General features: G+C 38.4%; 1 protein-coding gene across 3 annotated transcripts in view; it reads left to right on the top strand.

Moving 5' to 3' along the window:
• The window catches only part of NNT (nicotinamide nucleotide transhydrogenase), a 92,117-nt gene extending 71,549 nt beyond the window's left edge, over positions 1-20,568 (top strand). For all 3 annotated transcript variants that reach the window (XM_019982801.2, XM_019982800.2, XM_070774702.1), the window contains exons 20-22: positions 15,642-15,760; positions 17,228-17,343; positions 19,338-20,568. In XM_019982801.2, the coding sequence (XP_019838360.2) occupies positions 15,642-15,760; positions 17,228-17,343; positions 19,338-19,487 (385 nt within the window). In that variant the 3' untranslated portion in view covers positions 19,488-20,568. The remainder of the gene's footprint in view (positions 1-15,641; positions 15,761-17,227; positions 17,344-19,337) is intronic.
• Positions 20,569-21,261: the final 693 nt, after the last annotated feature.

The following is a 21,261-nucleotide window of genomic DNA, read 5'->3' as shown; positions in this document are numbered from 1 at the left end:
AGGGATAAGACAAAGGAAATTTTAGCTTCTGACCTCATTTAAAATTTGAATTTTATCCATGAAGACATAAAGTGCTATTTTAGGAGGATTTCTGTCACACTGCATTGAAAAAGTAACTATTTGACTTAAGATTTCTGGCAGGTATTTAGTTAAACATGTATGAATAGTTTCTCAGTCATAATTTTTTTTTTAATTGAAATAATTTTGGGACTTGCCTGGCAGTCCAGTGGTTAGGAATCTATACTTCTACTGCAGGGGACCCGAATTTGATCCTTGGTTGGGGAGCTAATCCTGCAAGCCACATGGCACAGCCTCCCATGGCACAGCGCCCCCCAAGAAGAAGTAGTTTTGTGACCAGGACATCAGGCTTTTCATGAGCGTTTTTAATCGTTGTGTATAATCATCAATTTTTATAATAATTTGTTAATAGTAAATGCTAATAATTTATTATGTGAATGATATTATTTGTCAGCCTAATTTCTACTTGTGAGTTAGGAAGAGTTAGCCACTTATATTGATTACTCTGTTTCATATTAAAGATGGAATTATATATTAATATGTTCAAATTTTTTCTTTTTTTTACTATAATGAATTTTCAACATGGGCTTTGTAGTAAGTTATGTAAGTCTCATATTTGTATTAAATGAAAGAGAGCTATTCTTGCTAACATGACAGTAGATTATCATATTTTTCCTTTATGGCTTCCACGGGAGTTTTTTTATTTTTTTTTAATTTTAAAGGGAATCATAGCAACTTTGTTGATTGTGCTTTATGTGCATCATCATCTTTCTGTAGCAGAAATGCAGATTTTCTTTACGAAGTTAGGTGTTGGCTTTTTCTTAAGAGGCACATGTCTGTTTGAACAAGAGATGGCTGCAGCGGTTACCTCGTATTTTAATGAAATAAATCTGTATTTACAGTTGGCGGTAATTTGGTCCTTTCATCACTCTGGAGCTCCCACGGTGTTCATTGAGTACAGCTGCTGGGCCTCTGCTGTTAGTAGATCTTTGTGCCTCAGGACCCCGGCATGCCTCACATCCAGATGTGGTGACATATTTTCACACATTCCCCATGGAAATGTGCCAGTGTGGACATACGATTGTCATCAATTAGTTATGCCCAAGTGGTGCCAAGAAAAATTGCATCTGTCATACAGTCTGTCTGGCTTCATGGCCCATGATTGATTTAGAGACATTCCTGTTTTCCTTTACTTTGGCCATAGTCATAACATGCTCACAGAGACCTGAGGTTATATAATGAAGCACATGACATTTCATGAAAAGAGCTCGTTTCAGAATGTCCTGGAAGTTCACTGACGTAGCCATCTTTACTGGCCAGGATATTGTTGCTTCCTGGGCACCCAGATACCTAATTTATGCTTGATCTCTGAAAGCATTTTATTATAAAAATCTTATGATACAAGAGCACAGACATTTTTTTCTCTTCGTTTTCCAGTCTTTGGGTCAATACAAGCTTTTCATTATAAAGTTGAGGTAGTGTTTCCAACAAATAATCCTTAGAAAGACATATTTTTTTTTCTTTTTGCAATTAATTAATCACTGCTTGATTTTCTTTGTATAAAACATTATTGCTTTAAAATTTGTCAACTTTGATTGGCTAACTGATGTTATATATGGCTTTCCTATTAATGTTCAACTCTGTCTTTCTATAAATAATTTGCTGATAGAAATTTACTTCTAGGTGCTGAGAATACAAGAATGCAGAAGCTCATTTCCCACTCTCAAAAGTTTATAGATAGAGAACAAATTGATCAGCAAATGAACGAGTGAATGAATTCCATTTAATGTACCAGTATGCTAAGAAGAGTGGAGCAGGAGGAGGGCAGGAAGGCAAAGGACAAGAGCAGATAGCTGTCAAGGGAATATTTTAAACCTTTTGTTCTACTCATAACATGAAACTTTTTTGCAGGTTTTAAAAAATAAATATTTAATTATTTTTTTCATCTTCTGTCTAAACATATCTAGCTGCCAATGGTATTTACAGTTTAATAGTGTTTTACAGTCTTGTGTGACATGACTGTAAGTTTAAATGTATGTTATTTTTGCTAGGAAATCTATTCTCTGAAGATACTTGAAGATGAAATATTTTGTTGATCTAACTGGATTTTCCCGTTTTTCATGGATTAAATGCAGTCTAAATAAACAGAGTTCAGCTATCTTGGATTTGTTATATTTTGGGGCGCTGGAAAATCTAAGACATGCAGATTTGTTAAGTAATAAAGATATGTGCTTCTGAAGAGAACAGAGGTTAGGCCAGATAAAAAGATCCAGTGTAGCAGTTGAGGAAGGAAATAGATATTTTTTATGAGTTTCTTGCCAGCTTTGCATTACTTTCTTATTAGCCGTGACTATTCATGTCAGTGACCATTTCACTGTGTGAATAATTACACAGTACTTGGTGCCAGGCACTGTTGTAGGTTCTGAGAATACACCAGCGGATACAAAGATCAAAATTCCTGACCCATGTGGAGCTGACATTTAAGGAGAACTTAGTTAAAAGGTGTTGAGATATTCTGAATTGACACTTATAACCGTATTATGTTTTCAGTTCAGCCACTGGTTGAAATGATGAAGAACAGCAGGAGCCTTGATCATTATTTCACAGTTTCCACTGGCGCTCTTTGGTGATGAATTAGCCAGTGCTTCTGGTGTTCTGAAAGAATATGCTGTGTTTTTGTGCACTGAGCCTGCCTTCTTATAAAACATGGTGACAGGAGGATGGGTGATGGGAATTATTTGTGTAATTAGTCAAATGAGTGAAACTTTTGGTAGAAGAGAGGAAAACCAGTGTGTGTGCATTCTCTTATATCTCTGGTCAACCTGTTGTATAAAATTTCTAGGAATCTCTCAGATCAAAGGTGTCCTAGAAAAGGGCCATCATCCTTCCAGACTCTTGACTGTTGATTAGATTGCCTCTGACTGCGTGCTGTCCACAGCGTATTGATATAGTGGAAAGAACAGAAGACTCTGTTAAAGGCTGTGATGTAGGTGTTTATAAAGCCCCTGCCAGCCATGCTGTTCTAGGACTCATTCCTTGGAAATGATGATCACAGGCATTCCAGTGGTCAAGGGGAGAAACTCTCGCTATTGATGGAAACCAGTGCCTCTGACCATCAGAGTGATGTTTGGCTTCTAGGTCTATTATTAATTATTATAGAGATTTGAGCTGATTTTTGTCAATGAGGTTCATGTAAACATGGCAGAGGAGAAGTAAATAGAAACCCTCTTGTCATTTCATGTTCAAATTCTTCAGTATCTTGTTAATATTTTCCATTTCATGCTGTTTACTAGCCATTGCATTTCAAGAGTCACTCAGCATCATTAAAATTATTCAGTCAGAAATAAGAAATTATGTATAATTTTCACTATTTCTCTCCAGTGTGCAAGCATATATATTCTAGAACTTTATCTACAAATAGAATTTCAGTTTTCCCCCCAATATCATTCTTCATAGTCTTAGTAGTTATTTTGAAATAGAAACCATGTGAGTAGTCATACAGCTGCTGTTCTTGACTGTACTGGATTTGGTTCAGTGAAGGAAAAGGCAGATTTGGGCACAATTTATAATAATCTCATTGGAGTGGAAAAGGAAGTGTTGGGACAGTTTCTGCACTGACATTCACACCAGTCATCTGACCTGGTCCTGTTTAGATGGCTTCTTGTTATTTTTGGGATGGCCCTGGTGTCACGGGCCACCTAAACACATGGTACGTGTGGCCATAGCGTCCTGTCAAACGTTTCTTCACTCATACTTGTAGAACAGGTTCTGTTGTTCTGTAATAGGAAAACTGCCCCTGGGACACTCTTGTAAGCCCTTTAACATTCATTATTTTTTCCTGAAGAAGGGGAGGCCGTGGATGAATACCAGATTCAGATCAGAGTTCAGCCTTTATTCACATTCAAAAAAAAAAAGAGAAAAGTACTTAGTGTTCTCCAATTCTGGCAGTTGGAAAGTTCAAGGAAATTAGAATTTTCTTTTTCATTGAGAATTGTGAGTGGGTTTATCTGAACCATTACTTCTGAAAAGGACTCACAGTTTCAAAAAGTTGGGTTTCTATCCTTTTGCTAAGAAGACTTGCCTAAACATCGACTCCACAACCTTTCTCATTAATCAGTTTTTGTGGATGACAGCTGCATTGCTGGGCAGATTTTTTTTTCCACTTTGTTTCCATGCTTCTCTTTTGATGGATGTACTAACCCCGCACAGCTGGTCCCAGCCTTTTCACCAGGAAGGATACTGTGTGTGACATTTAGTCTGCTTCGTATTTTATAAGATTTTACTTCAAAATGCATTTGCTAAAATTATTTCTTTTAAAAAAATAAGTTTTCCTTGTGCTTTTAATAGGTGACCTGTAGCTGTCAATCAGAAGTTCTGGTCAGAATGTGATAAACCAAAGAACCCTGTCTTTCCAGATCCTGTCATATTTTTCAAAGGTTAAAATTAATTAAAATATTTAATTAAATAAAATAAACAAACATTTAATTAAAAATATTGAAAATAATAGCAAATCTTTTTATTACCTCCATGAACCTTCCTCAGAATGGAGCATTGCTACATGCAAACATAAAATACAAAGGTTCTTTGGGCGTACCTCCTAGCAGGGATTCTGTTACATCTGTAGTGAAATTCCCAGTCTGTTTTGTGACAGAACACAGTGTACATGTAATTGTTGTTACTCTAAAAGCGTCCTGCCTTAGGAAGCATTGTATTAGAGAGACTTGAAAGTCAATTTTAACTCTTAAACTTTTATTGATTTATAGATATTTATGGTTAAAAACAGGAAGAATAAGTAGGCTTTTTATTTTCCCTTTGTTATATATCTTTTCCTGAGTTAATTTGTCAGCCACCTAGGAGCTGAGAATGATACATTTAGGAAAATTGTGCAATGATGTTATTGGGAAGGCAGAATTTCAAAATGCTATCAGCATACATTGTTCTGTGTAAAGTTCAATTTTAAAATATGAAACAGTAAAAGAAAGGATATTAACCCTTTGAACATCTTGGGTATGAGAATAAATTTTGCATCAGTCAGTTCAGTTCAGTCGCTTAGTCGTGTCCGACTCTTTGCGACCCTGTGATTCACAGCACGCCAGGCCTCCCTGTCCATCACCAGCTCCGGGAGTTTACGCAAACTCATGTCCATCGAGTCGGTGATGCCATCCAGCCATCTCATCCTCTGTCGTCCCCTTCTCTTCCTGCCCCCAATCTCTCCCAGCATCAGGATCTTTTCCAATGAGTCAGCTCTTCGCAGGAGGTGGCCAAAGTATTGGAGTTTCAGCTTCAACATCAGTCCTTCCAATGAACACCCAGGACTGATCTCCTTTAGGATGGACTGGTTGGATCTGCTTGCAGTCCAAGGGACTCTCAAGAGTCTTCTCCACCACCACAGTTCAAAAGCATCAATCTTCGGTGCTCAGCTTTCTTCACAGTCCAATTCTAATATCCGTACATGACCACTGGAAAAACCATAGCCTGGACTAGACAGACCTTTGTTGGCAAGGTAATATCTCTGCTTTTCAATATGCTATCTAGGTTGGTCATAACTTTCCTTCCAAGGAGTAAGCATCTTTTAATTTCATAGTGTCTCACAAAACATATAACCAAATAGTTGAAGGTTGTAAAAAGATTTTTTAAAATCTGGAGATCCTTTTCAGTATTTGCAATAAGAGGCTGCAAAGTGGAGAAAACACACTAAATACTTCAGAACGGGGCCCAGTTGTCTCTGTAGTTTCTTTGTCTTGGTACTGAGTTGGGATACTTGGCTCTTCATCATGTTTTATTGCTAAACTAAATCCGGATGTTTCCGTAATGCAAGCAGGGAAATGTAGTTTATTTAAACGTTGTGGTAGGATCCATGTAGTGAATGGTTTACACTCTGTAAAAGTCAATAACTGTTGTGATACTCTGTGATCAGGACGTATTGTCCCCATGGCCCTTGATCATGGGAACTCATGTTGTTCCCTTTAGCACATGTGATGTCTGACATCTAATTTGAAGTTGCAGAAAAACTCTTAAGAATGGGACTTATATCATCGTGTATTACTTTGGCCACCTGATGCAGAGAGCTCACTCTTTGGAAAAGACTCTGATGCTGGGAAAGATTGAAGGTGAAAGGAGAAGGGGCCTGCAAAGGATGAAGTGGTTAGATAGCATCACCGACTCAATGGACAAGAATTTGAGCAAACTCTGGGAAATAGTGAAGGACAGGAAAGCCTGGTGACTGAACAATAGCAACAATTGTAAAAGAGGCTTAAAATTCATAGTTTTTAAAAATTGCTCTTTTACTAAATTTAACTATTTTACATGGAATTTATGAATAGCTTCTATGTGCACTTTTATTTGTTTTTATTCTTTCTTGGTTGATTAAAAGGCTCTGAAGATCAGTTGTTTCATTTAAGTGTATTGTTCCACCTTTTTGGAACTGTGCCTGGGTCTGTTTTTAACTAGTGATGGAGGCCTTAGTTTTTATTATATAAAGTTACACAAAAGACTTTATTGTTTTTATGCTTGAGAGAGGAAAATAGCAAAAAGTGTTTAACTTTTTCTTAAATTATCTTCAAGATAATTGAGAAGATTACCTTGACTTGTCGGTGACATTTGTTGTATCTTCCAGTTAAGGAAACAGTACTTTTTTGCCTTAATAGTATGTATAGAAGAGTTAAATGTGGCCTTTTGAAATTTGACACTATTATAATAATTTGAATAATAGCCACAACCAAGTGATCAATGAGTCCAGTGGTCACAATTATTGACCTCAGTCTATATTGATGATATAATTTCTCTAGCTTTTGCATGTAATTGCAAGTACAAAGAATTTCTGGCTTTTATTGTACCATATTGATATTTATTGGGATTTCAAGGTAAAAATTAGAAAACCAGTTTAGAAGATGCTGACAAATCAACATTTGTTTTAATGTGAAAATATCCCTTTCTTTTTATATAAATGATCATTAAAAATGTGCATTTATTTGAACAATACAGATGAGCATTTATATCACAAAAATATGTCTCAGTGGGGTATTATAATTGCAGGTTACATTCATTAAGGACTTAGGTGTGCCAGGCATTGGTCTAAAGTACTTTGTATAAAATGCTCTTTACATGAATTATCTCCCTTAAATGTCACAGTAATCCTCTGAAAAGGCTTTATTATCACTCCTATAGTACACAGGAGGAAAGGGACGCACACAGAGGCAAATTGTCTGAATGTTTTGAACCCAGGCAGTGGCACCCTAGAGCTTTTAGCTGCTACTCTTTACTACTTCTCTGAAATCTTTTTTTCAAAAGAGATATAACAAGTTTGCACTTTATTGAATCAGTGCACTTTATTGGGCACGCTATGTTCCTTAAAACCCTTTCCTCCTCTCCCTACGTCCCTCCTGTCCTTACTTCCCTCTCTTTATTTGAGTTGCTCTACTAGAGTGCCAGGTACTTTGGGAACTGGTAAATAGGACACAGTCCCTGTTCTCAAGTTGCTGCCGGTTTGGAAAGCACAGTCATCAGCCAGTTCCTATAATGCAGTGCTTTGTAAGGAGAAGGAGCGTGAAGAGTGAGTTCTGGGGGCCTGGACGATTTTCCTGTGATCTCATTTTAGTAGTTATTCCTCTTCTGTAAAGTTAGGTTGTGGACAGGGACAGCTGATCATGTTTTGTTAATAAGTAAGTGTACAATCAAGATAATTTTTGCGGTTTAAAGGGGAGAACCAAAAGGCTGGTAGGCTTTGCATTTCTGAATTCTGGATATTCTTCATGTGATGATGGAACATTGATGAACTTTAGCCATCAGTTCCTGGAAATTGCTGGTCATGGGCAACCAATGTCTGATATAATTAGCTTTAATCCATACTTTGAAGATTAGCCAGTTGCATAGGCCAGAATTATTATAAATTCACATCGACTCATCAACGTGCTCATATATATTCCTACAAATTTAGTGTGTTCTGTCATTTCTCTCAAAACATTGGCATTCTCTGGTAATAGCCTTCGGGTGTTTCTCTCCAACTTTAGAGTCTTAAAATTTAGCATAATAAATTGTTATACAAACAGATATAAAGTGAGCTGTCCTTTGGGATATTCAGCATAACATGCTGGTTAGCTATTTACCCCTCACAACTAGCTCAGCAGAAACGTTGTCTTTATGCAGTCTGCAGATAATCAAATACTACAATAATAACAAATACATTTGGAGGTCTTTAACTTCTAATTTGGTCCAGGACACCTCAGTTAAAACATGAAGATGATAGCCAGATGGATTAAAGATAAGCAAAGGCAGTAAAATTTTACAAAATCACTGGAATCAGGGAGGGATGCAGAAGCAAATCACAAAATACAAAAGTAAATCACAAAGTGTATACTGACTTATTCAGCTAGAATGGAATCCCTGGTTCATGGAATTTTAGGACTGGAAAGGGAGTTTGGGTAAGCTGATTAATGACCCCCAAAGAAACCCACCTCTGAATACCCCACACTTGTGAATATATTACCTTATATGGCAAAAGGAGCTTTGTAGATTCAGTGATGATTTTGAGATGGAGAGATGATTCTGAATTAATTGTTTGTGTCCATGTAATCACTAGGGTCCTTACGAAAGAGAGGAAGAGGGTCAGTGTCAGAAGAGGGGATGTGACAGTGGAAGTAGAAGACAGCGATGCAGCCTCAAGCCAGGGAAAGGGGGCAGCCTCCAGAAGCCGGGAAAAAGGCAAGGGATGGGTGGATTTTCTCCTCAAGGTTCTAAGAGAAATACAGTCCTGCTGACACCTTGGTTTTAGCACATGGGTGCTGATTTTGGATGTCAGGCCTCTGTAATCGATGCATATTGTTTTAAGCTACTAAATTTGTGGTAATTTGTTATATCACTAATAGGACACTAATACAGACCTTATATGTCCTATAGCACAGTGACTGAGTCTTTCTTGAGCCTCACCTGGGCTTCCCTGCTAGCTCAGCTGGTAAAGAATCTGCCTGCAATGCAGGAGACCTCAGTTTGATTCCTGAGTTGGGAAGTTCCCCTGGAGAAGGAATAGGCTACCCACTCCAGTATTCTTGGGCTTCCCTGGTGGCTCAGATGGTAAAGAATCCACCTGCAATGCAGGAGACCTGAGTTGGGAAGATTCCCTGGAGGAGGGCACGGCTACCCACTCCAGTATTCTTACCTGGAGAATCTCCATGGACAGAGGAGCCTGGCGAGCTGCAGTCCATGGGGTCACAAAGAGTTGGACATGACTAAGTACAAGCCTCACCAATCAGGTTTTGGGGAGAGGAACAGACTGGGGTGCAACAGGAAGCACTTGTTGATGCTCAGAAGGATTGTGAGATTAGGAGAAATTTTTGGTGTCCAAAATTTGCCATGAGGATCTCAAAAGAGCACAAATTCATTACAGTTAGTGGCATAGGACGGAGAAGGCAATGGCACCCCACTCCAGTACTCTTGCCTAGAAAATCCCATGGATGGAGGAGCCTGGAAGGCTGCAGTCCATGGGGTTGCTGAGGGTAGGACATGACTGAGCAACTTCACTTTCACTTTTCACTTTCATGCATTGGAGAAGGAAATGGCAACCCACTCCAGTGTTCTTGCCTGGAGAATCCCAGGAACGGGGGAGCCTTGTGGGCTGCCGTCTATGGGGTTGCACAGAGTCGGACACGACTGAAGTGACTTAGCAGTGGCATAGGATGTAGGTAGAGCAGTGTCTTGCAGTTGTTCTGGGAATCCTAAGTTTTACCAAAGCTGCTGTTCTCTCTTCCTAGTGGTTTTGACACCGCCCCCCGCTCCCCCACCAAACCCCCACCATTAAATAAAGAGCTGTCTCAGCTGCCGTAACTGCCTTGACTGTGTCCACTGTGGGCCAACCATCCTTAGCATTTATTTGTGAAATCCTTTTGAATCCATTTTGTACTAAATTGGTGGTTTGAACATCAGCTCAGATGAATGAAACTGTCTCTTCTGATCCACAGAAAAGAGGCCTGAAACTTCTCCTAACTAGGGAGTTTGTTCTCTTGTGGCTTAGCTGGTAAAGAATCCACCTGCAATGCGGGAGACCTGGATTTGATCCCTGGGTTGGGAAGATCCCTTGGAGAAGGGAAAGGCTACCCACTTCAGTATTCTGGCCTAGAGAATTCCATGGACAGTCCATGGAGTCACAAAGAGTCAGATACAACTGAGCGACTTTCACTTCCTAAGTTTTTGACAGAAAGTATTTTTTTAAAAATTTAATTCCAGTTCTTTCTTTTGCATTTGAAGACCACTTTCTTTCTTTCTGTTAAATGAAAATGGGGAATATTTGGCCAACTTCTGTTTTATTTGGTCTGTTTGAAAATCAGTTTTGCTTTTCTTTCTAGCCAGTTGATCTTTTTTTCACTTAGTGTGGGTTATTTTCTAAGTTGTTAGGTATTTTATGTTTCTCTTGAACCTTATCCAAGTGCCCTGTGATCCTTTTAAGCTGCAGCTCCCTAACTAAATCTAGTTCTTTAGTTATATTATGGGATCTAGTCAGTGGTGGAAGATAGAGTACCTTCTACTGATATTTGAAAACAATCCTGCATTAATTTTGAATGTTGACTTGAAATCACCACAGTTGAAATACAAATTGGCATTGCCTTTGAATAAAAGTCAGCTGATTAACAATATAATTTGATATATCAGCTGTATTACTAAGAAACTCTATGAAGTGAAATGACCTTTCCAAACTAAAATTTTTGAGTTTAGGATGTGTTCTTTTGGAAATTATTTTGTTCTATCATTATTCAAAAATAATGACATGTTAGGGTCCCCAAATTTAATTACAGAATATCTGCCTTGGTGGGCACATTCTTTGTGCTTTTAGTTCTTCCACATGCTGTTTGGGCTTCCCTGGTAGCTCAGCTGGTAAAGAATCCGCCTGCAATGCAGGAGACCCCTGTTCAATTCCTGGGTCAGGAAGATCCCCTAGGGAAGGGATAGGCTACCCACTCTAGTATTCTTGGGCTTCCCTGGTGGCTCAGTTGGTAAAGAATCCATCTGCTATGCAGGAGACCTGGGTTCGATCCCTGGGTTGGGAAGATTTCCTGGAGATGGAAATGGCTACCCACTCCAGTATTCCAGCCTGGAGAATTCCATGAATTATATAGTCTGTGGGGTCATAAAGAGTCGGACACGATTGAGCGACTTTCACTTTTATATGATATTTAAAAGAACATCAAGTTGCAATATTCTGTAAGTATCTGTGCATATCAAACTGCATTAAAATCATAATAAGCTATAATTTCAATTTAAGTTCTTCTTGGCTGAGATTTGGTTTTATAATCTTGGTAATATATATATTTTTTAGCTATTATAAGGAACTGTTAGCTGGGGAGAAAAAGAAATATGGACTGTGCACACTTAACCAGATGCCCATTCAGCAGAGTATCCAGGTGTTCTGTGTCTAAGAACCAGCTATTACTGATCAATTTCAATGAAGTAGCTCTCAGAGAACATGCTGAAAGTCTTTATTGATTTTTTTTTTCTGTTGAGCTCTCTTTAAGACCTAGCAAAATCCTGTTTCTCATTCAAGCTTTACTCCTTAGATTGAGTGTGTGCTGATGATTTTTTATCTGAACCAGTCTTGATGCAAAATGGTGGTTTTATAACCCACTATATTTATCAGTTGGTATTCTACCATTATCAGTTCAGTTCAGTCGCTCAGTCATGTCCAACTCTTTGCGTCTCCATGAATCACAGCACACCAGGCCTCCCTGTCCATCACCAACTCCCGGAGTTCACTCAAACTCATGTCCATCGAGTCGGTGATGCCATCCAGCCATCTCATCCTCTGTCGTCCCCTTCTCCTCCTGCCCCCAATCCCTCCCAGCATCAGGGTCTTTTCCAATGAGTCAACTCTTCGCAGGAGGTGGCCAAAGTATTGGAGTTTCAGCTTCAACATCAGTCCTTCCAATGAACACCCAGGACTGATCTCCTTCAGAATGGACTGGTTGGATCTCCTTGCAGTCCAAGGGACTCTCAAGAGTCTTCTCTACCACTACAGTTCAAAAGCATCAATTATTCGGCGCTCAGCTTTCTTCACAGTCCAACTCTCACATCCATACATGACCACTGGAAAAACCATAGCCTTGACTAGACGGACCTTTGTTGGCAATGTAATGTCTCTGCTTTTGAATATGCTGTCTAGGTTGGTCATAACTTTCCTTCCAAGGAGTAAGCGTCTTTTAATTTCATGGCTGCAATCACCATCTGCAGTGATTTTGGAGCCCCCAAAAATAAAGTCTGCCACTGTTTCCCCATCTGTTTGCCACGAAGTAATGGGACCAGATGCCATGATCTTAGTTTTCTGAATGTTGAGCTTTAAGCCATTATAGGGGAGAGTATTCCCTCCTTCCATTTCTTTCTTTCATTATTGACCTAATCTGTTATCAGTCTTTTTTAAAAAATAAGTTTCTAATAGCTTTATTTTATTAATTTTTAGCCATGCCGAGAGGCATGTGGGATCTTGGTTCCCAACCAGCGATTGAACCCGTGCCCTCTGCAGTGGAAGTGCAGAGTCTTGACCACTGGACCACCAGGGAGATCCCTGTTATCAGTCTTGACTCCTGAATTGCCTTTTCCCCCAGAGGGTTATAGTCCATTACTAACCTTATTTATTTTGATGTTCAAATTACTTCTTATTTTTATGCACCTTAATGTCATGCGTGACACATCTGTGTCCCTCTCGTATGTGTGTTTATTTTGCTTTGTGTTCTGCCTTCTTTCTCAGTTTTTGTGAGGATTAAACAAATTGAATCTTTCCTCTTTTATGAAATTTAAATTCTTTATTCCATATAAGTGAGCTTTACCTTTTCTGAGTCTGTTATTATCTTTTTTTCTTTCTGCTTCTGTTATTACTTGTGAACCTAAGGGATTATGCATCCCTTCCCATCATTGAAGAAAGGTTTAGAAGTCCTGAATTGAAGACTGTGATGCTTGTTTACAAAATCAGTCACCTCTGAAACTTCATTCATATGTCTTTTCTTTTCCTACATTCATGTAATTAGAAGGCTTAGGAGTATATTTTGGTTATTTCAATATGCTACATTTTCTCCCATTTTTTATATTAATGCTTAGAATATTATTGTTAGAGTAAAGCGACATTTATCTTCAGATTTGAGGGTTTGTAATATAACTCCCATTTAATGAACATATACTATGGTGCCTGGAGAAATTCTTTTCAAATGTCTTGTCGTACTGCCATTGTGAAAATGTTAAAATTTTAGAGTAGACATCTCAATCCCAGAGTCTGTGTGATATTTTGGAAGTGCCGAATGTAATTTGTATTACTACATGAAGAATGTGAACATGAACTGTCAGTATTTTGCCTCATTTCTTTTGTTTTCGGGGTGATTAAAAACTCTCATTTGAAACAGACGGTGATACTAGGATAGCAGTGTCTAGCCATAAAATAAGAACAGTCTTAACAATCTTGTTTTTAGAGAACATTTAAAAATTTTACTCAAGTATTGAACATTTACATTTCCAAAAATGATAGAATTTGTGGTTAAAGAATTTAAGCTTTATGAGATGGTGAGGTTGGGTGACCACAGTCTGGAGTAAACTGACTGCCTTCATTTTATTCTCACTAAAATGTAAACAACTCACTGAGGAAAGAGACGATAAATGCCTTTTAACAGAGTCTTCTATATGCACACTACTGTATATAAAATATTATCATATGAAATAGATAACTAATAAGGACTTACTTTATACTATAGGGAATTCTACTGAATACTCTGTGATGGTCAATATGGGAAAAGAATCTGAAAAAGATGAATATATGTATAACTGATTCACTTTGCTAACACAGATTGTAAATCAACTATACTCTAGTAAACATTAAAAAAAACACAAGTCTTGGATTATTTTTTCTATATATTTAGATTTAATTCATAAGCACTTATCTTTAAGTCAATTAAATATAGTTCAGCCAGTCAAAGTAAGTACCATCACACATACATACAAATAATAAAACATTGTCCCACAAACAGAAGGTCAAAGTATAGCTCGAAGATTCCACTTCTACTCCCAGAGAGAGGCTACCATGTAGATTGAGAGCAGATGCAGAGCTGGCACTCAGGGAACCCAGAGTGGCTCAGTTCCCCCAAGGGAGTAAGCCCGGAGTGGAGTGGAGAGAATTTCCAGTCTTTTCATTCCTGTGACAAAAACAATTATAGCTGAAGAGTTGTGCATGCCACCATACAAAGTTCCAAAGTCCCAAAACGGCCTCAACACAGCTTGGTCATTCCTGAAGTTACTGGCTGCTGACCTTCTTTCTCGAGTCTTAGATTATTAATAGTCCATTCTATACAGTTCATTCTACCTCCCACCCCTAGTAGGTTTTCAGGACCTACTTCCCAGCATGTAGAGGTGCTGGTAAATGTTTTGCACTATTGTAGGTACTTTCTGTACAGAAACATTTTTTTTGCTTCCTGTGTCCATGCAAACATTTAAAAAATTAAAAAAAAATTATTATTTGAAACTTCCTGTGTTCTCAATTTTTCTCAGAGAATACTACTGTAATTTGGATTCTTAGAATTCCTTATTTCACCCATTTAAGCAGAGATAAATAGGTATTCTGCAGGGTTTTATATAACCTTAGGCATGAGGTGGGCTTATAACAGCTGGTTAGAAATTTGAGAGAGCTGATTAGTAACTTACTAAACATCATATAGCTGGTTATCTTGAGCTGATAACAAAAATAACTCTTAAATTGCCTGACCATACTGACTGTGTTGTATAGTAATGAAAAGTACAGACTTTTGAAGGAGACCTGAGTTTGAATCTCCAGTTACCCGTTTACTAAAAAAGTTGTCAGGTTGCATGGCACATCTTGAAGAGTCGGCATTAGCCGTTATGCCAAAATATATGCAAGCAACCCCTGTTATTTACATTCTTGCTCTTTCGCTCTTTTTTTAGATATAGGATTGTAGCTCTATAGCTCAGTTTATTTAACTAAGTCCTAAATTTGAATCAGGTGCTCTGAATTCTAATTTTTGATGGAGATTATTAAAGACGATCTAGGGATAGAATGAAATAATATATAAGAAATTTATAAATTGTATCACAATATAAAAACATGAATGTTAATTTCTCTTAAATGAAGTTAATTTTTTTCCACTGTAAAGCTGTTCATTCTCATAGAAAATTTGGATAACATAGTTGGATAATTTTCTCTTTGAAAGTAGGCCTTTAACTTACGTGCATGACAGTGTTTTTCATGGCAAATGTTTAATTCCAGGCTGACTTCAGAAAGATTAAAAAAATATCAGAAAGTATCATGAGAGAGCATAATACTTATTAAATGTAAGGTGGTATTATTTATTAATATTGTTGGGAGTTCATTGGACTTAAAACATATGTGGATGAGTCAGGTTCTAAAGCCACACTTACTTTCTTGAGAGCAGTTATAGTTTGTGTATACTGAGATCTTGAATCTCCAACCTTACTATTTGTAGATTAATGGTATATCTGGACTGATTCTATTCCTTCTTGCAGAGATCAGATAGTACCAGGAGAAGCAGAGGTGCCAAGAACAGAGTGTGCAGGTCTGGAGGTGATCCTGGGGTCCCTGTACTTTGGCCCATTAAGTAAGGCCAGCTGTTCATTTGTTTCCTGTCTAGGTTTGGAATTCACCCAGTTGCAGGCCGGATGCCTGGTCAGCTTAATGTGCTGCTGGCTGAGGCTGGGGTGCCATATGATATTGTGTTGGAAATGGACGAGATCAATCATGATTTCCCAGGTAAGTGATGGGGTACTGGTGAAATTCAAGTGTTCTTAATATGAATAGAGCAATGCCAGTGTGAGGACATAAATTGAGGGATTACTACAGACCTGCTCCCAGAGGAAGAGTAACCTGCTCCTAGTAAGTAAGCAGTTGAAATTAAATCAACGAAAGATGATACTGAAAAATAGTGAGACAGGATCTGGGAGCACCGTGAGTAGTCATCTTGTTGCGAGGAGATCTGAAGGAGGGTGAAAGTCTTGGGGGACAGTGCGGTGGAGTGGAGTGCCTTGCAGAGGCTTTAGGAACAGAGCTGGTTTTGGAATCCAGGTCCTGACTCTGGTTTGCTCGTGCCCTTGAACTTGGTGCTCAACTTCAGGCTTCTCATTTATAAAATCATTTCCATTGATGACTTAGTATCTGATTCTTGCCAATGTCTTGAGATTTTACTGGTTTTCTGTTGCACCGATTCATGGTCAGTCAGTACTTTTCCTATTTTCTTTGAAGTACTGGGACTTCACAAATAAGGGGCTGGACTTGGTGGCTTTCACTGGCTAGATGTTGAATGCTAATGACATTTGACCCCAAATCATGTTTGTTAAAATTAAACCAGTTCCCTCTGGCAAGTATCCACTGTAAACTTAAAAAAATACTGTTTATTACAGAAAAATAATGAAATTGTGTGTATGTCTAGATTCACGTGGCATTTTTGGCAAAGTTCTAAGGTAATTTAAATTGCGGTCCTTAAAGAGGGAATTTAGGCCATTTTAATTTTATGTCCCCGTTTTAGATTTCACTGTTGCTAAATTATGTGTGAAACTTGGCAGTTCCAGGAATTATGGACACAGCTTTAATATAGTACAGACTCTCAGACCATGTTCTTTTAGATGTCAGATTGCATATTAAGTGGTCATTTTGAAAGTTGAAAATGGAATACATATCTTTAATGTTACTGGCAAGATCATTTTGAGATAATAGCTGTAAAGTCAGATTGGACTTTCCTGGTGGCTCAGTGGTAAAGAGTCCAACTGCAATGCAGGAGATGCAGGTTCGATTCCTGTGTTAGGAAGATGCCCTGGAGAAGGAAGTGGCATCTCGCTCCAGTATTCTTGCCTGGAAAACCCATGGACAGAGGAGTCTGGCGGGCTACAGTCTGTGGGGTCGCAGAGTCAGGCACAACTTAGCAACTGAACAAAAGCAACAGCAAAAGTCAGATTGGGTAGATCCATGGAGGGGAGGGAAAGCATAATAATACAAGCTGCAGTCAGGGTGCTCAGGTTCAGATTCAGGACCTATTGCTTTTAAGCTGTGTGACGCTGGCTAAGTTACTGAACCTCTCTGATAAAGCTCTTTGTACAGTGCCTGGCACAAGTGTTCGTCCTCTAACTATTAGCTTATTATAACAACTATTATATTGTTTTTAAAAAGTAAGATCACATCATTTGCCTGAAGTGACCAATGTGATATTTTTATTTTCTTTTGTAGACACTGATTTGGTCCTTGTAATTGGAGCTAATGACACTGTTAATTCAGCAGCTCAAGAAGACCCCAACTCCATCATTGCAGGCATGCCAGTCCTTGAAGTCTGGAAATCAAAGCAGGTAAAGTTTCAGACTTGCATTTCATTCTAAGAATTAAAAGTCTCTTAAGATATGTACACAGAACTTTTCGTTGGTCACTTGATGAGAAATGATGATGCCTTTTAGGAGGCTCAGGAGTTAAGAGGAGATTTAGGGTCCAGCTCTCTAGATACAGCTTCTGTCTTTTCTGTGGTCACCAGAGAAACGGAGTGAATGCCCTTAAGGCATCCTCATTTAGAACTGCTGCTGCTGCTGCTGCTGCTAAGTTGCTTCAGTCATGTCCGACTCTGTGCGACCCCAACCCACTGAAGTGGGTTGCCATTTCCTTCTCCAATGCATGAAAGCAAAAAGTAAAAGTGAAGTCACTCAGTTGTGTCTGACTCTGTGTGATCCCATAGACGGCAGCCCACCAGGCTCCTCCATCCATGGGATTTTCCAGGCAAGAGTACTGGAGTGGGGTACCATTGCCTTCTCTGCAATTAGAACTAGAGGAGATTATCTGGGTGGATTAATGCAATCTGTAACCACAACTGAAAAAGGACCTGTGAGCTTTGGGGATGAGGCTGGCTGAATTCCAGGCCGAGTCCAGTGAAGCAGATGGCTTCCCTCTGGGATAGTGAGTTAATATCATCACCTTCACATATGAAGAAGAGCACATTTTTTCATTTAATTTTTTTGAAAGGGTTGGGCTTCCCTTGTCAGTCAGCTGGTAAAGAATCTGCCTGTAATGTGAGAGACCTGGGTTTGATCCCTGGGTTGGAAATATCCCCAGGAGAAGGGAAAGGCTACCCACTCCAGAATTCTGGCCTGGAGAATTCCATGGGCTGTATAGTCCATGGGGTTACAAAGAGTCGGACACGACTGAGTGACTTTCACTTCACTTGTATGTTATGGAGTGTCCAGAAGAAAGGTGATTTAGAAATCCAAACAGTAACATGGCATACAGAAGCAAGCCCTGCTCACAGCACATTACTTCTGAAAAGGCTAACTGCTAGATTGTAGGGAGATCTAGCCCTTATGATTTTGCTCTGTCCCAACTGTGGGCAACTCTTTTCACCACTCTCAACTCATATCTGGATTTTAAGAATCATTATAACATATATATTTCCCTTTAATTTGTCTCTCTTTATTGTAAAAATGTGGAGTTTTAAACATAGTGTCTGTGGTGGGTGAGTAGATGGGACATGCACTTGTTCATATATATTTAAACAGTTACTGCATCAATCATCAGTATTTGAGAGTTTGCACAGTACCATACTGTATTAATGGTATAGGGGACATGAATACATTTGCTCTGCTTGCATTTTTGAATAGACTCTGTGTCCTAGAAGAACGTAGAAAGGCTTTTTATTTCTTGAAGAATTAACTTGATATTCAACAGGATAGCGACATCTACAATCTGTGTAATTGTAAATGTCTAGAACACATCAGTGTTAGAGAAAGACTTACCTCTTCATTTTTATTTGTGGAAGCATTCTATTAGTCATTAGCTCTGTTCTGGGGCACACTGGATTACTCTTTGGGCTCTTGTCTTACATCTTTCTTGTCCAGTATTCTTTACTTTAAATCAGTGGGCTAAGAATCATACCATTTTCCCACTCAACTACTTTTATCTTAGGATTGGTAGTAGAAATTTATGCACTAAATTTGTTGTCTTTAGCCCAGAGAAAGATGGTTATTATTATTATTATTATTTTTATTGTAAAATGTTATACATTGTCTTTATAGACAAAAACACTTGGGGGGGAAAATCACTTATCACTCAAGAGATACACTGTTTTTAACAGGACCTTTTCTCTAGTGGATGTAAGGGTATGGGCATATTTGAAGAATTCAAGTTAATACAAAGTAAACATGCATTTAAAACTACTCCTTGTGTATTTTAAAAGTCTTTGTAGTAAAGAATCAGTAGTGGTACATGCTTTGTTCAAGGTTAGGGCAGGACACAGTTTGTGTCTGACATGTCCTGGCCAGGTCTGTTAAATGTACTCTCTCGCCTAATCTTTGGTTCTTAGGTCATTGTTATGAAGAGGTCCCTAGGTGTTGGCTATGCTGCAGTGGACAATCCAATCTTCTACAAACCGAACACAGCCATGCTTCTAGGCGATGCCAAGAAGACGTGTGATGCTCTGCAGGCGAAAGTTAGAGAATCCTACCAGAAGTAAAATATGAAGATCAAACCACTTCTTCACTTGCGGGAACAGGCAAATAAATTATTAACGTATACAGCTGATACACATCTGTAGCAAAACTCTTGGAAGAAAAGGAAGACTCTGAAGAAACAAAGCCAATAAAGGGAAAATTTTCAAGAGCTGCGATCCATCGATTTTAAAAAAGGATTGATAATTCTAAATGTCTTTCTGTGCATATTTTTTTGTTATGAATTCTAAAAGTATTTTACAAAAGGAGAAAAAACAGTCTCATTTTAGGTATATTCCATTTGGATTTTCCTCAATAGTCAGCAATGTTTTAAGAAATTAAGTCTATGATTTTGGGGACTTACATTATACATGGATTTGAAAAAATCTGACACAGTGTAAACATTACAGCCACCTGAATTTATGTTTTTTTCACCAAATGTGACTAATTTGAAACTTTTATCAACTCTTGAGCTGTCTTCTTAACCATTTAACCATAATCTGAAATAAGCGTATCAAATTGGTTTCAGTTTTTCAAACTGTACTTTAAAGTCTGTATTTCAAGGGTATATTTTCTCACTTCTATTTCAATACATTAAAGGACTAGATAATCTTTCAGAGATGCTGGAAGCAAATCATTTGCTTTGTATGTTTCATTAGAACACCAATGAAACATGTAACTTGAAATCAGTATTAGCTGTATTTTTTAAACCCCATTTCCAATTGGAGATCTCTTTTAATTTCAGTTTATATGTGTAGTACTGTATTAAGTGCACTTGAATGAAATTCTACTATTTGCCTAATAAAATGAGTTCATCATGTTTGCATAATGATGTAGCAGTTGTCTCTGGTGACAAAAGGCTAAAATCAAATAATTCTGCCTGTTAACAGCTGAGGAAGGAATTGCTGTCATGAAATAGATGAGATTAAATTGTCTTACCTGTTTGGAAGAATGACTTTTTCCCTAAATCATTGTGTATTTTAAGGTGTTATGTAAATGATAACGTTTGAGAGAAATGGTGGCATTTTTCTAGCTACCTCTTTGTTTAAGCAGCAGTACAGATTCTGCCTTTTTAGCACCAGTAAAGATTGTCCTTTTGCAGTAAAAGTGTAATTTTCTTTGTGTCTTTGCTAGTGTGCCAAAAGTTCTATATAGGTTGAATGTGTGGTGAATATTCGGAATGCCTGTTTCTCTATATAGTTAATTTGGCATTGAGTTTCTTTCTTTTCCCTTCTTTTTGGCTGTGCTGGGTCTTCGTTGCTGCATGGGCCTTCCTCTCATTGTGGAGGGTGGTGACTGCTCTCTAGTTGCCGTGTGCGGCCTTCCCACTGTGGTGGCTTCTCTTGCTGCGTTGACCATGGGCTGTAGGACACCCAGGCTTCAGCAGGCTTCTATGTCGTGTGGGCTCGGTAGTTGCGGCTCCTGGGCTCTAGAGCCCAGGCTCAACAGTTGTACCACATGGGCTTAGTTACTCCACAGCATGTGGGATCTTCCCGAACCAGGGGTCAAACTCGTGTCTTCTGCATTTTTACCACTGAGCCACTAGGGAAGTCCGAGCATTGTTTCTTGAGACAGTTATTAACATGTAAACACTATCTGTAAATCATAAAAAGAAATAACTGGTGTGAAATTTTTTTACTATAATGCTCATGTTTATTGAATTTATAACTCAGTATTGGTTTGATCATCAGTTTCTATTTTGCTGTGCCTGAGATTAAGATCTGCATGTGTGTGCATGTGTTTAAATCAGGAAAGACTCCTTTTTAAGTGGTAAATGCAGTTTGTTAATGGATCTCAGAT

The sequence above is a fragment of the Bos indicus genome, chromosome 20 (genome assembly GCF_029378745.1).
Source record: "Bos indicus isolate NIAB-ARS_2022 breed Sahiwal x Tharparkar chromosome 20, NIAB-ARS_B.indTharparkar_mat_pri_1.0, whole genome shotgun sequence".
NCBI classification, from domain to species: Eukaryota; Metazoa; Chordata; class Mammalia; order Artiodactyla; family Bovidae; genus Bos; species Bos indicus.
This window is presented reverse-complemented; position numbering and strand designations above follow the sequence as displayed.